We start from the raw sequence: 11461 nt of genomic DNA, 5'->3' as shown, positions 1-11461 counted from the left end.
TGAGATTCTGAGAACAAATGGTCGGCTTCAACTGAAGCACCAGCCGGTCGGTTACAGTAGAAAGGATGACCTGCTCTGTTGAGATAGTTTGTTTTATTGAAGGCACAACTTCATCACCGTCACCATCGCCGTCACCATCGCCGTCGCCGTCACCGTCACCACCTGTTCAGAAGTTTCACTGCATATGTGAGACACGTGGACCAGCACAAGTACCTGCTGCTCCTGGTACCTGCTGTGATGGCATCTCACTCCTTCATTTTCTAGTTCCTCAAATTAAATGTTTCCTCTCCATCAGAAGAACAATTCTGGTCTGTTTCACAGCAGCTCAGGGTTCTCACAAGGAAGGACCTGATGCTAACACTTCCCCCCACTACCAGTCTTTGTGCTAAGCTAACTAGCGTGTTCCTCAGGTCCCAAGAGAAGGTCTCTCTCTGGACGTGTCTTTCAGATTCTCCACACCTGCACCAACGTTCTTTGTCTCTGTTGATTTCGACCCCAGAAGTGACTGCTAATATTAGAGGGAACCTCCAGAGGTGGGGAGGAGGCCTGGGGGCGTGTCCAGGACCGGGGGAGGGCTAAGGCGCTGAATGGTGTGCTGGAGCAGACAGACAGGAGGGGCTGTAGATCTTCACCGTCTCATCCCAGGAACAGTCCACCACCTGCAGCCGAGACAGACAGCATGAACCGCACAAGGTGGATGGTCACCACGGATACACAACAACATGATATCACCATTGATGATTGTTTATTTTGAACATGTGAGGAGCAGGAAGCAACAAACTGAAGAAACACCTGATCAACACACACACACAGAAACACACACACATACATAGACACACAGAAACACACACACATACATAGACACACACAGAAACACACACACATACATAGACACACAGAAACACACACACATACATAGACACACACAGAAACACACACATACATAGACACACAGAAACACACACATACATAGACACACACAAAAACACACACACATAGACACAGACAGAAACAAACACATACATAGACACACACACACACAAACACGCATACAGACACACACACAAACACGCATACAGACACACACACAGACACACACATAAACATGCATAGATCGAAGCGAAGTAAAATCTGGTCAACTGGACGTAAGTTTATCTTGAAGACGTTTCACCTCTCATCCGAGAGTTGGCTCTTCTATGTTGGGACATGCATGGCCCAACATAGAAGAGCCACCTCTGGAGGACAGGACTCAGCGGTTTTCCTCCACCTCAAGGAGGAAAGCCACTCCTTCCAGGACGACCATGTCCAAATCCTGGACAGAGAGGACAGATGGTTAGAAAGAGGAGTTAAAGAAGCCATCCACGTCAGGATAGAGAAACCCTCTTTGAACAGAGGAGGTGGACTGCGACATTTCCTTTCTCCTATTTACAACCAAGTCCTTTCAAAGCTTCCCCAAAGAGCTCAGCTGAAAGACCCATGTGGAACGGCTGCTGCCAGCACAGCCCATTAGCATCTGAGTGGTCGGTGAAACTCCCTAACGACCACCCCTGAAACTCCCTGACACCGCACAACGACTGTCGTTTGGGGAGGCCAGGTGAGTCTGGGGAGGGTCGTTTCCACCACAATAGCACTGACCACTCCCACACAGGTTTTTAAGCTGGAGTTTCCACACTCTTCACTAGAACTGAAGAAGCCTCTCGGATGAGAGGTGAAACGTCTTCAAGATAAACTTACGTCCAGTTGACCAGATTTTACTTCGCTTCGATCTACGATGACCTGGATGAATGAGAACCTACACAGACATAAACATGCATACATACACACAAACACAAATTAACACACACAGACACACATAAACACACACATAGCAAGGCTGCAACGATTAGTCGACCTTGTCAACAAAAATCGATAATAGCAACAGTCGACCATGAATTCCATCGTCCACTGTTGCCGCCAGACGCGTTTCTCCAGCAGAGTGAGGCGTCTCTCTTGATTATCATCTCTGCCAGAGTCGCTCATGCGCAGTAGCGTCTCTCCTCTGAGTGGGAACATCCAGAAATGGCGGCGTCAACATCAGGTACGCGCAACAGAACATCTAAAGTTTGGAGCCTTTCAGCCTGGATACGGAGAATAAAAAGACTACTAGCAACGGTTGCTAAGCAGACCTTGGTGTCATGGCGGTGATGCAGGAACATTTGAAGAAGCCGTCGGGCAGCTGAAGGAAGCGCAGTCTGACTCTCCTCGTGAGACTCAAGGGACATTCAAGCAGGACGGTTTTAGGACACATTGGACATTTTAGAAGCGTGTTTTCACTGTAAAAGAGAGCTCTGGCGTTTGAGACTGTGCCTGACAAACGTGTTTTAAATGAATGAACTCAATAAAAGATGTGTTTTTCTTTGAACCATCTTTCTTGTTTATTATCATTTGACACGTAATTTAATCAACTTCATGCTACATTTAAGAAAAAATAATAATTATCCCATTTGTCGACTAATCGTTTCAATAGTTTCAGTAGTTGACTAGTTAGTTGCAGCCCTACTACATAGACACACCCACACACATACACACCCACATGACACACACATACACACCCACATGACACACACACACAAACACCCACATACATAAACACACATATACATAAACACACACATAAACAAACACACACACATAAACAACCACATAAACACACATACACACATAAATAAACACAAACACACACACATAAACAACCACATAAACACACACACAAACACACACACATAAACACACACATTCCTGAAGAGAAACAAGGAAGAAAGGGACTCATATCTGGAGTGTTTCAGCAGGTTTATGAGGACATTATTGACAGCCTTCGCCTCCTCTTGCTCCGCCCACCAGATCTTTGAGTCAGCCAATAAGCAGCTGAGATGAGGAAGTGAAGCAGGCGAGCAGTGAGTCAGTTGCTGAGAGGAGGAACGGCCATCTTTACTGAACTTTTCCAATCACCATAATGCAACAGCACAAACGCCGGCCAAGACTGCGGGGGGGGGGGGGGGGGGGCGTAATGAAGGCTCCACAGGAAGTTCAAAGTCTGAAAAATGTTCAGTGGCTCCTTCGATGTTTCAGCTCACCAAAAGACGAATGACGGCAGTATAATTAAGCTGCTGGCTGATATGAACCGGCGAGGGCGGGCACCACACAGCCACTATCACAGCAGGTTGCCGTGGTAACGGCTTTGAGTGACACCTTCAGGACACATCAGGTCAATAGCAGTTACAGCATCACCAGTTCTTACAACAGACGATGGTGACAGTTTCATGTGGAGAGCAGAGACACGGCGACCTGCCACTGCAGGCGGGACGACTTCACGTCCTCACGCAGCCACGTACGCAATTCTGGCGGTGAAGGAGACCCACACGGACACAGAGCACACGCTAACCAGTGTCCGCGGGAACTGCTGCTGGCAGTGATGTCATCGGTCATGTGTCTTTTTGACAGTATTCGACACGGCCGCCAAGTTGCAAACTGTCATTTCACAGTGGAACAGTTCCCTGGTGCCTGAAGACGTTCCATGAGAGAAACGTGGAAACAGAAGGCGGGCCGTCGGCGGTGGAGACAGTGAGTGCTTCTGGGACCTGGGAGCAGCTGCTGCCAGCACCATCCCAGGATCCACCGACAGACTCAGCAGCTGACTGCAGAACTGGAGCATCTGTGTTCTGCCTGCAGAACTGTGGAACTCTGCGAGAACACCATCATCAAGACTTTGAGGCAAACGCAGTTTGTGTGTATTTACCAACGGAAACATGACGATCAGAGTCACGGCTCTTCAATCCTGCGAATTTTGTCGCTCGGTCAGAAACAAACTGTTCGCATCCAGACAGACTGAGGTGCCAACCATCAGGGTCCAGCTGGACCGGAGCTGGACCGGGTCCTGCTGGTCGCAACATCAGGCCTTTCTAGTTGCTATAGAGTTTACATGTCTCGAGATGAACAGATTTCAAAGGAGCCATTTTCAGCTTCTGGGTGTCCCCACAAGGACAGTAAAACTGGGCTGGAGGTCCATCAGTAAACACAGTGCTGCAGCAGTGCGACTGGAGGTGGGAACGATAGGAGAGGAGGGTTCTTCTGAAATGACCTGCTGCAGAACTGAGAGCATGATGTATCACCTCATGCTGCCCCCCCCCCCCCCCACACACACACACACACACACACACACACACACACACACACACGGGTGATCCATCAGACACGTGCGGTTAAGCCTCGAGTCACCAGGGCAGGAGTGTGTGAGAGAAAGATAAATGTAAAAAACTCGAAGTGATTAGAGCAAGAAGTGATTAGAGAGGAGAGATAAGAGGAGGTTCACAGGGATATCAGAGCAGGAAATACACCACAGAAGAAGAGGAGAAACGTGAAGAAGCCAACCCACGAACAGAGGAAGAGCCACCAACAACCATTTCTGACTAAAACAGAGCCCAAGACTTTGAGATTGAACAGTTCGCTCCGATTGTTTGGAGGGTAACTACGAGGCGTAACTACGAGGCGTAACTACGAGGCGTAACGCCACTGCAACTGCCCGAGGGCGAGGAGATGAGGATGAGTTTTCATTTTTGGTAAACTCGCCCTTTAATCCAGCCACACGCTCAGTCGTCCACAAACACTGTGATTGGAGATTAAAAACCAGCTGACTAGAATGATCGGTGCCGGCGCTCCTCACGCCAGGCGGGAAGAGGCCGGCTCGTTAGCGTCAGGCTTCTACAAGGCTGCATCCTCCTGCCACGGTAACCAGATTCATGGCATCTGGCTGCTAGTTAGGGTTTTAGTAGAAGCAGTTTTAAGTACTGGAGGAAACAGCCATCAAGCACACAGATGGCGGGTGTGTGTGTGTGTGTGTGTGTGTGTGGCTGAAACTGTTCCGTGCTCTAACTAAACTGTCACAGCTGCTTGCACCCCAGGGATGACACCACCAATAACACACCGCTCATTACTGCTGCCGCCGCTTCACAAACATTACAGTGCAGCTCGTGACTGCAGCTGCATCACACACACACACACACACACACACACACACACACACACACACACACACACACACACACACACACACACACACGTGCATCATGGGAATCATAGGAACTGGGCCGTGGAGCTCTGAAGGAATCTGTTTGTTTCAAGATCTGACTCGTCAGGCTAGCTCACGTACCCGGGCCCCGCCCACCGCTGTCCTCTGAGTTGTGGCGATGTTTATTTATAGCTTCAACAATTCAGTCGGATGATTCCACTGAAATGGAGACAAAATCCACAATAATCCAGAGAATTATTCCTGCATCGTTTTCCACATGGACGTGAAACCCTGCTGACACGATCATGTGACTACAGGGATGATGGCGACTCGATAGTCAGTGGAACCATCAGCACGCTGGCACATGGGCAGCGGTTGAGTGACTTCAGTAACACCAGCGCTGAGTCCTGGAGGGACCGTTAGCATGCTAGCATGGAGGCTTTTACCACAGATCTCATCCCAGCAACCTGGGAGGCCTGAAACACTCCGGGTCCATCAGTCAGGCGCCGGGCTAACATAGTGGGGCGTTAAACTCAGTCAGAACCTGGTTCCACTGGTGGTGTGTGCGGCCAGGGACTGGTTCTGAAGGTCCATGAGCCACAGTTTGGCCCTCCAGGCCTGCAGCAGGATTCTACGAGCAAAAGAACCTGAAATTTGGAATTCAGCAACAAAACAACAAAGTCTGTGCTTCTACTGCAGCAAACTGAATGGAGCAGCTGCAGGCGAGCTATGACATCGCTCGCCACACGATTGGTTTGGTTTAGCTAATGGTCAGCAGTGATGAGTGGGCCGTTCGCCCTCAATGGACTCAAACATCACCTGGTCTCCTGGTCAGGTGAACAGTCAGGAAGAAACCCGAAACCTAAGGTGTGTTGGAGGGTCGTGTGAAGTATTCCTTCTCTTAGGGAGTGATTTGGTCGGTAGTTTCCTTCCTTGTCAAAGCATCCCGTCAGGGTCAATGTCCGTCCATCGAGAGCTGAAGCGACCTTTTCAGTTCAGGGCTCTGTTACACTGGAGTCAACGCTCCCTGACATAAGTCAGCTGATGCCAACTGCTGGTTACAGCCACTGAAGAACCCTCGACTTCAAGACAACACTCATAAAAACTCAACTCATAAATGTCAAAGAAAAACTGTCCAACAGGCTCAGTTTATCTCAAGCTGCTGTCTCTGACTAGCAGACAACCATTTATTCACATCCTGGCAATGAGCCTGGCTCATGTTAGCGAACGTCCAGCTGACTGGGACGGGTACTGTGCTACTGGCTGATCCAGAACAGCACATCTATACTGCTATGAAGCAAACTGAGGTTGTTATAACCCGAAAGTAAGAAATGAATGCCTGTTGCTGCCCCCCCCCCCCAAAAAAACCCAAACAAAACAAAACTCAGTTTTCTGCAACTGGATTTACATGATGGAACACAGTAGAGCTCAACTGGGTGAACCCAGATTCTGCTGTCAGGGAGTAAAAAGGATGTAACAAATACACCTGAGGTGTCTCAGCTCACTGAGACCCCGAGAAACGTCAACGACACGATGATGCAGCAGCTACGTCTCTGACGCTACCTGGTGGGGGACGTGCAGGTTGAAGTCCAGTCCACAGACAAACTCAGAATGATGTTCCACTGTGTCCAGCAGTGGCTGGTCCAGGCTGTGATCCCAGAACCTGCAAGCGCACACACACACACACACACACACATATAACTGGAAGGACCTTGGTATCTCAGCTACAAGTCTGATCCTGGTGGGGATCTGTTTGGATCCTGGGTACATGATGAAGACTGTGTCCTGGTTCTGATAGCTGTCTGACTGTGCGCTGGCATCCGTGGTGCCAGGATTGAGCTCTGATGCGAACACGTGACTGACGGCGAGCTCTCGCGCTGCCTACATCGTATGTTCAGCTTTTCAGCAACAGACGAAGACACCAAAGGACACCATTGAGCAATGTTAGCCTGTCGCTGCTACCGGCGGGGTGACGGGACAGGTGAGAGGCCCAGTTACATCACCATGGAGCTTTCTGCCATCAGACCTGCAGAGAGCTCAGTCAGTCAGTCCAGAAGGCAGACACTCTCAGTGACGCCATATTGTTTGTGCTTTGTTCTGCACGCGCAGTGGGCAGCAGTCAGTAACCTGGGCGAGATGTCAAAGTACTGATGATCAGGTTTCTCAAAGCCTGGTCAAGGTTTATCCAGTCGTCTGACACTGGGATCAGAACAAGGGTACTCAAGTCCAGGTAAGTCAGGTGACATCAGAGATGTTCAGGTGGGCTCACTGAGACTGAGCCTGCTGATGAAGGACACTTGTTAATATTGCAGGAGGGGAGACCTGCGAGCAGTGATTTACACTAACGAGTCAATATCTCCCCCAGGCCGGCGCTCCCTGGACACCCATCACTCACCGCGTCCACCGCAGTCGTCTTTGTGAGGACCCACGTGACACGTAACCCTGGTAAGGAGAACAGATCTCTCTCTGAGACGCTGTCAAAGACCATGAAGGTTTTAGTGTTCTGGTTAGAACATCGTGTCCTCACAGGGGTAGCTGCACAACTCTGTGTGGGGGGGTCTAATGGGGTCTGGCGGGAGCTGCAGTGTTCCCTCTGAAATGATTTAATTACATTTGCAAAGTGGATGAATCGAGAGGGAGTGTTTGCTGTGTCAGGGTTTTGCGCGCGCACACACACGCACACACACACACACACACACGCACACACACACACACACACACACACACACACACACACACACGCACACACACAGCTGCTCGGTCATGACCAGAAGAGAAACAGTCATTCAATTAGTGTGATTGGCCGCCACTGGCCGTGGTCTGTGAGTGGGTGGTGGTGGTGGTGGGATGGGGGGGGGGGGGGGGGGGGATTGAATCTCTTTCTCTTTCAATTCTTTGTTGTCATCGTTTCTCCTTTAACGTTCATTCATTTTTGCACCTTTAAAGCCTTTTTCTCGCCGAGCTTCCTTCCTGCCCTCTCAGTGGCGTGTTAAGTGTGATGCGTGTCATGGCAGCCGGGGACGAAGGCGAGATCTTTCTCCTCCTCACACCAGCTTGACTTGAATGTTGTGTGACTTTTAAACATTTTTCCTGAAAATGATCAGATCAGTTCTCCATGTTCGAGGGTCACAAATGTCATGAGCTTCAGCATTTTTCTTTCTCAGTAAAAAATGCAACAAAATAGGGAGGAACTTGTTGCTGCAACCAGAAGCTAACGTTACAGCTGGGGGGGGGGGGGGGGGGGGTTGTGTGTCATGGGTCATTGGTTAGAAAATAAAGATTCTGACATGCAAACACAAACATTTTTGTTTTTTGTAGTTGTTGAGTAGATGAACAATGAGACCAAGAATCTGAAATGAAAGGGTTAACAGGGCAAAGTTATGTTTCAGCTTTCAAACCAGCAGGAGACATGAAGCCCAGTTACGTTATCATGCTGGTCAACCTGTCCAACACTTTCAGGTGAAAAAAAAAAAAAAAAAAAAAAGCCTGAATAAGACGAAGTGACCTGATGTCTGTTTCAGAAAATTACACAGGAACATTGCAGAACTGCTCTGAGGTCAGTGACACACGAGCTGCGTCTGATGTCTGAAAACGGCCATTTTAAAAGACATGGCAGCTGTCAGGAAGGGCGTTTAGGCTCCAACGACGTGACGAGTCGGGTGCTTGAAGTCAACGCTCAAACGTCTCAGTGTATGAGATCTACAAATGCAGGGAGGAAGCCAGCCTCACAAATCTCCACTCCATTGTATTTCTGTCGCAGCCACTCAGGGAATGAGGAGGATTGGCTTCATAAATTGAGCAGCAGCCCTGATGTACCGCCCTGCCTAACGAGCTGCGGCACAAAGCCGTCCTGAGCAAACAGAAAAAAACCTTCATTTTTCAGCAGACCCCCCGCTCATCTGGTGGGAGCTGCGACTGTGACCTGGGAGCATCTAAACCAGGCCTTTGTGTGAGAAGTGGGGACACTTCTGTACAATTGTGAGACCTCAACCAATTTAGCATAAATCTGTCGATTGGCTCTCATAGCGGGGCGGTGGGGTCAGGGCTTAAGAAGCCCCCCAGAACAAGACCAGACGTAACTGGCTTAAACACACCTGTGACGAAAGATTGTCATAAACTTGCTGCACTTTTATGTGTCTTGCACAGAAAAGCAGAAATGAAAAACGTGTATAAGTTTGTGACCAAGGAACCCATGTTAAGCTACTGCCACTAGCTAGCTCCGTGTTAAGCTACTGCCTCTAGCTAGCTCCATGTTTAGCTACTGCCTCTAGCTAGCTCCATGTTTAGCTTCTGCCACTAGCTAGCTCCGTGTTAAGCTACTGCCTCTAGCTAGCTCCATGTTTAGCTACTGCCTCTAGCTAGCTCCATGTTAAGCTACTGCCTCTAGCTAGCTCCATGTTTAGCTTCTGCCACTAGCTAGCTCCATGTTTAGCTTCTGCCACTAGCTAGCTCCATGTTAAGCTACTGCCACTAGCTAGCTCCATGTTTAGTTACTGCCACTAGCTCTCTCCATGTTAAGCTACTGCCACTAGCTAGCTCCATGTTTAGTTACTGCCACTAGCTCTCTCCATGTTAAGCTATTGCCACTAGCTAGCTCCATGTTTAGCTTCTGCCACTAGCTAGCTCCATGTTAAGCTACTGCCTCTAGCTAGCTCCATGTTTAGCTTCTGCCACTAGCTAGCTCCATGTTTAGCTACTGCCACTAGCTAGCTCCATGTTTAGCTACTGGCACTAGCTAGCTCCATGTTTAGCTACTGCCACTAGCTAGCTCCATGTTTAGCTACTGCTACTAGCTAGCTCCGTGTTTAGCTACTGCCACTAGCTAGCTTCATGTTAAGCTACTGCCACTAGCTAGCTCCATGTTAAGCTACTGCCACTAGCTAGCTCCATGTTTAGCAATTGCCACTAGCTAGCTCCATGTTAAGCTATTGCCACTAGCTAGCTCCATGTTAAGCTATTGCCACTAGCTAGCTCCATGTTTAGTTACTGCCACTAGCTCTCTCCATGTTAAGCTATTGCCACTAGCTAGCTCCATGTTTAGTTACTGCCACTAGCGAGCTCCATGTTAAGCTATTGCCACTAGCTAGCTCCATGTTAAGCTATTGCCACTAGCTAGCTCCATGTTTAGTTACTGCCACTAGCTCTCTCCATGTTAAGCTATTGCCACTAGCTAGGGTTGACATGGTTACGATAACTGGAATGGGATGAGAACAGCAAGGTCTTGTGAGTCACGTTGGAGTAAGCTGGACTGACGAGATGGTGACTGTAGCTGAGGATGGAGAGACTGAGCAGATGAGAGCCCTGGTTGGACAAACACAGTGGTGGAGGTGTCTTTTGTCTGCAGTTTCCATGGATGATAATGATTTGGCTGCTATTGTGTTGGACTCTGGAGTGAGCCAGTCATCAGCTTGTGTCTCGCTACTGCCCGACTCCAAGAGAGGGAAATCCAGAGGAGACAAAGACTGAAAGCTGAGAAAATGAGAAAGAAGAATAAAAGAATGAAAGCTGGAGAGAGTTGACATCCCTGAAGCTTGAACAGGAAGTGACTCTTAACCAGCAGAAACTCTCAAACCAGCTGGTGAGAACACGTTATCTAGAGCAAACAAGAGACCTGCTGTTGACACACAAAACATGCTAGATCATGCTACCATCTCCATGACTACCAGCATCACCATCATCATCACCGCAAACTTGGTTTCTGCGTCTGCGTGTCAAATCTACATCCTGATCCACAGTATAGTGAGCGCCGCAGGAGATCAAGCTGGGAGCAGCATCACGTCTGCTCCCACGCCATCTCCTCTGCTGGTCACACCACTCGTTGGCAGTACATTGAATTCTGCCAATTAAACTGTCAACATTCAATCGCAGTTTAAACTCCACAACTATCTGTTCCATTTCAGCTGCGGTTACTGAAAGTAAACAAAGAAGCTCCAATGCCACCTAGTGTTCTGGTGCTGCAGCTGCAGACAAAGGAGCGATGCTAACACTTCCCACCTACTACCATTTATTGTGCTCAGCTAAGATTCAGCCACTATCTATAAACCCTGTGCAAAGATTCTAGTTGACCAGGTGATTTCAGCCTCACATGAGTGTGCATGTGGTGGTCCTCCCTGTGGCCCCCCATCAAGAAGGTTGTGGGTGGTGCAGTGGTCCTCCCTGTGGCCCCCATCAAGAAGGTTGTGGGTGGAGCAGTGGTCCTCCCTGTGGCCCCCATCAAGAAGGTTGTGGGTGGAGCAGTGGTCCTCCCTGTGGCCCCCCATCAAGAAGGTTGTGGGTGGAGCAGTGGTCCTCCCTGTGGCCCCCATCAAGAAGGTTGTGGGTGGTGCAGTGGTCCTCACCGTGGCCCCCCAGCAAGAAGGTTGTGGGTGGAGCCCCGGCTGCAGCACGGGGTCTTTCTGGGTGAGTCTCCATGTTCTC

At 49.3% G+C, this 11461-nt stretch overlaps 1 protein-coding gene across 6 annotated transcripts in view; it reads right to left on the bottom strand.

Moving 5' to 3' along the window:
* Nucleotides 1-93: 93 nt before the first annotated feature.
* The window catches only part of pex7 (peroxisomal biogenesis factor 7), a 29766-nt gene continuing 18398 nt past the window's right edge, over nucleotides 94-11461 (bottom strand). For 2 of the 6 annotated variants that reach the window (XM_086188734.1, XM_086188731.1), the window contains 2 exons: nucleotides 6608-6707; nucleotides 4227-5263 (listed from right to left, as the gene is read on the bottom strand). In XM_086188734.1, the coding sequence (XP_086044860.1) occupies nucleotides 6651-6707 (57 nt within the window). In that variant the 3' untranslated portion in view covers nucleotides 4227-5263; nucleotides 6608-6650. Of the gene's footprint in view, nucleotides 660-4226; nucleotides 5264-6607; nucleotides 6708-11461 lie in introns of those variants that run through there. The other 4 variants (XM_086188733.1, XM_086188729.1, XM_086188730.1 and 1 more) reach the window with 4 other exon arrangements.

This window comes from Aulostomus chinensis, chromosome 20 (assembly GCF_037954235.1).
Source record: "Aulostomus chinensis isolate RoL2024-O1b breed Wild chromosome 20, RoL_Achi_v1.0, whole genome shotgun sequence".
NCBI lineage: Eukaryota > Metazoa > Chordata > Actinopteri > Syngnathiformes > Aulostomidae > Aulostomus > Aulostomus chinensis.
The sequence above is the reverse complement of the archived record's forward strand: the minus strand, read 5'-3'. Positions and strand labels throughout refer to the sequence as shown.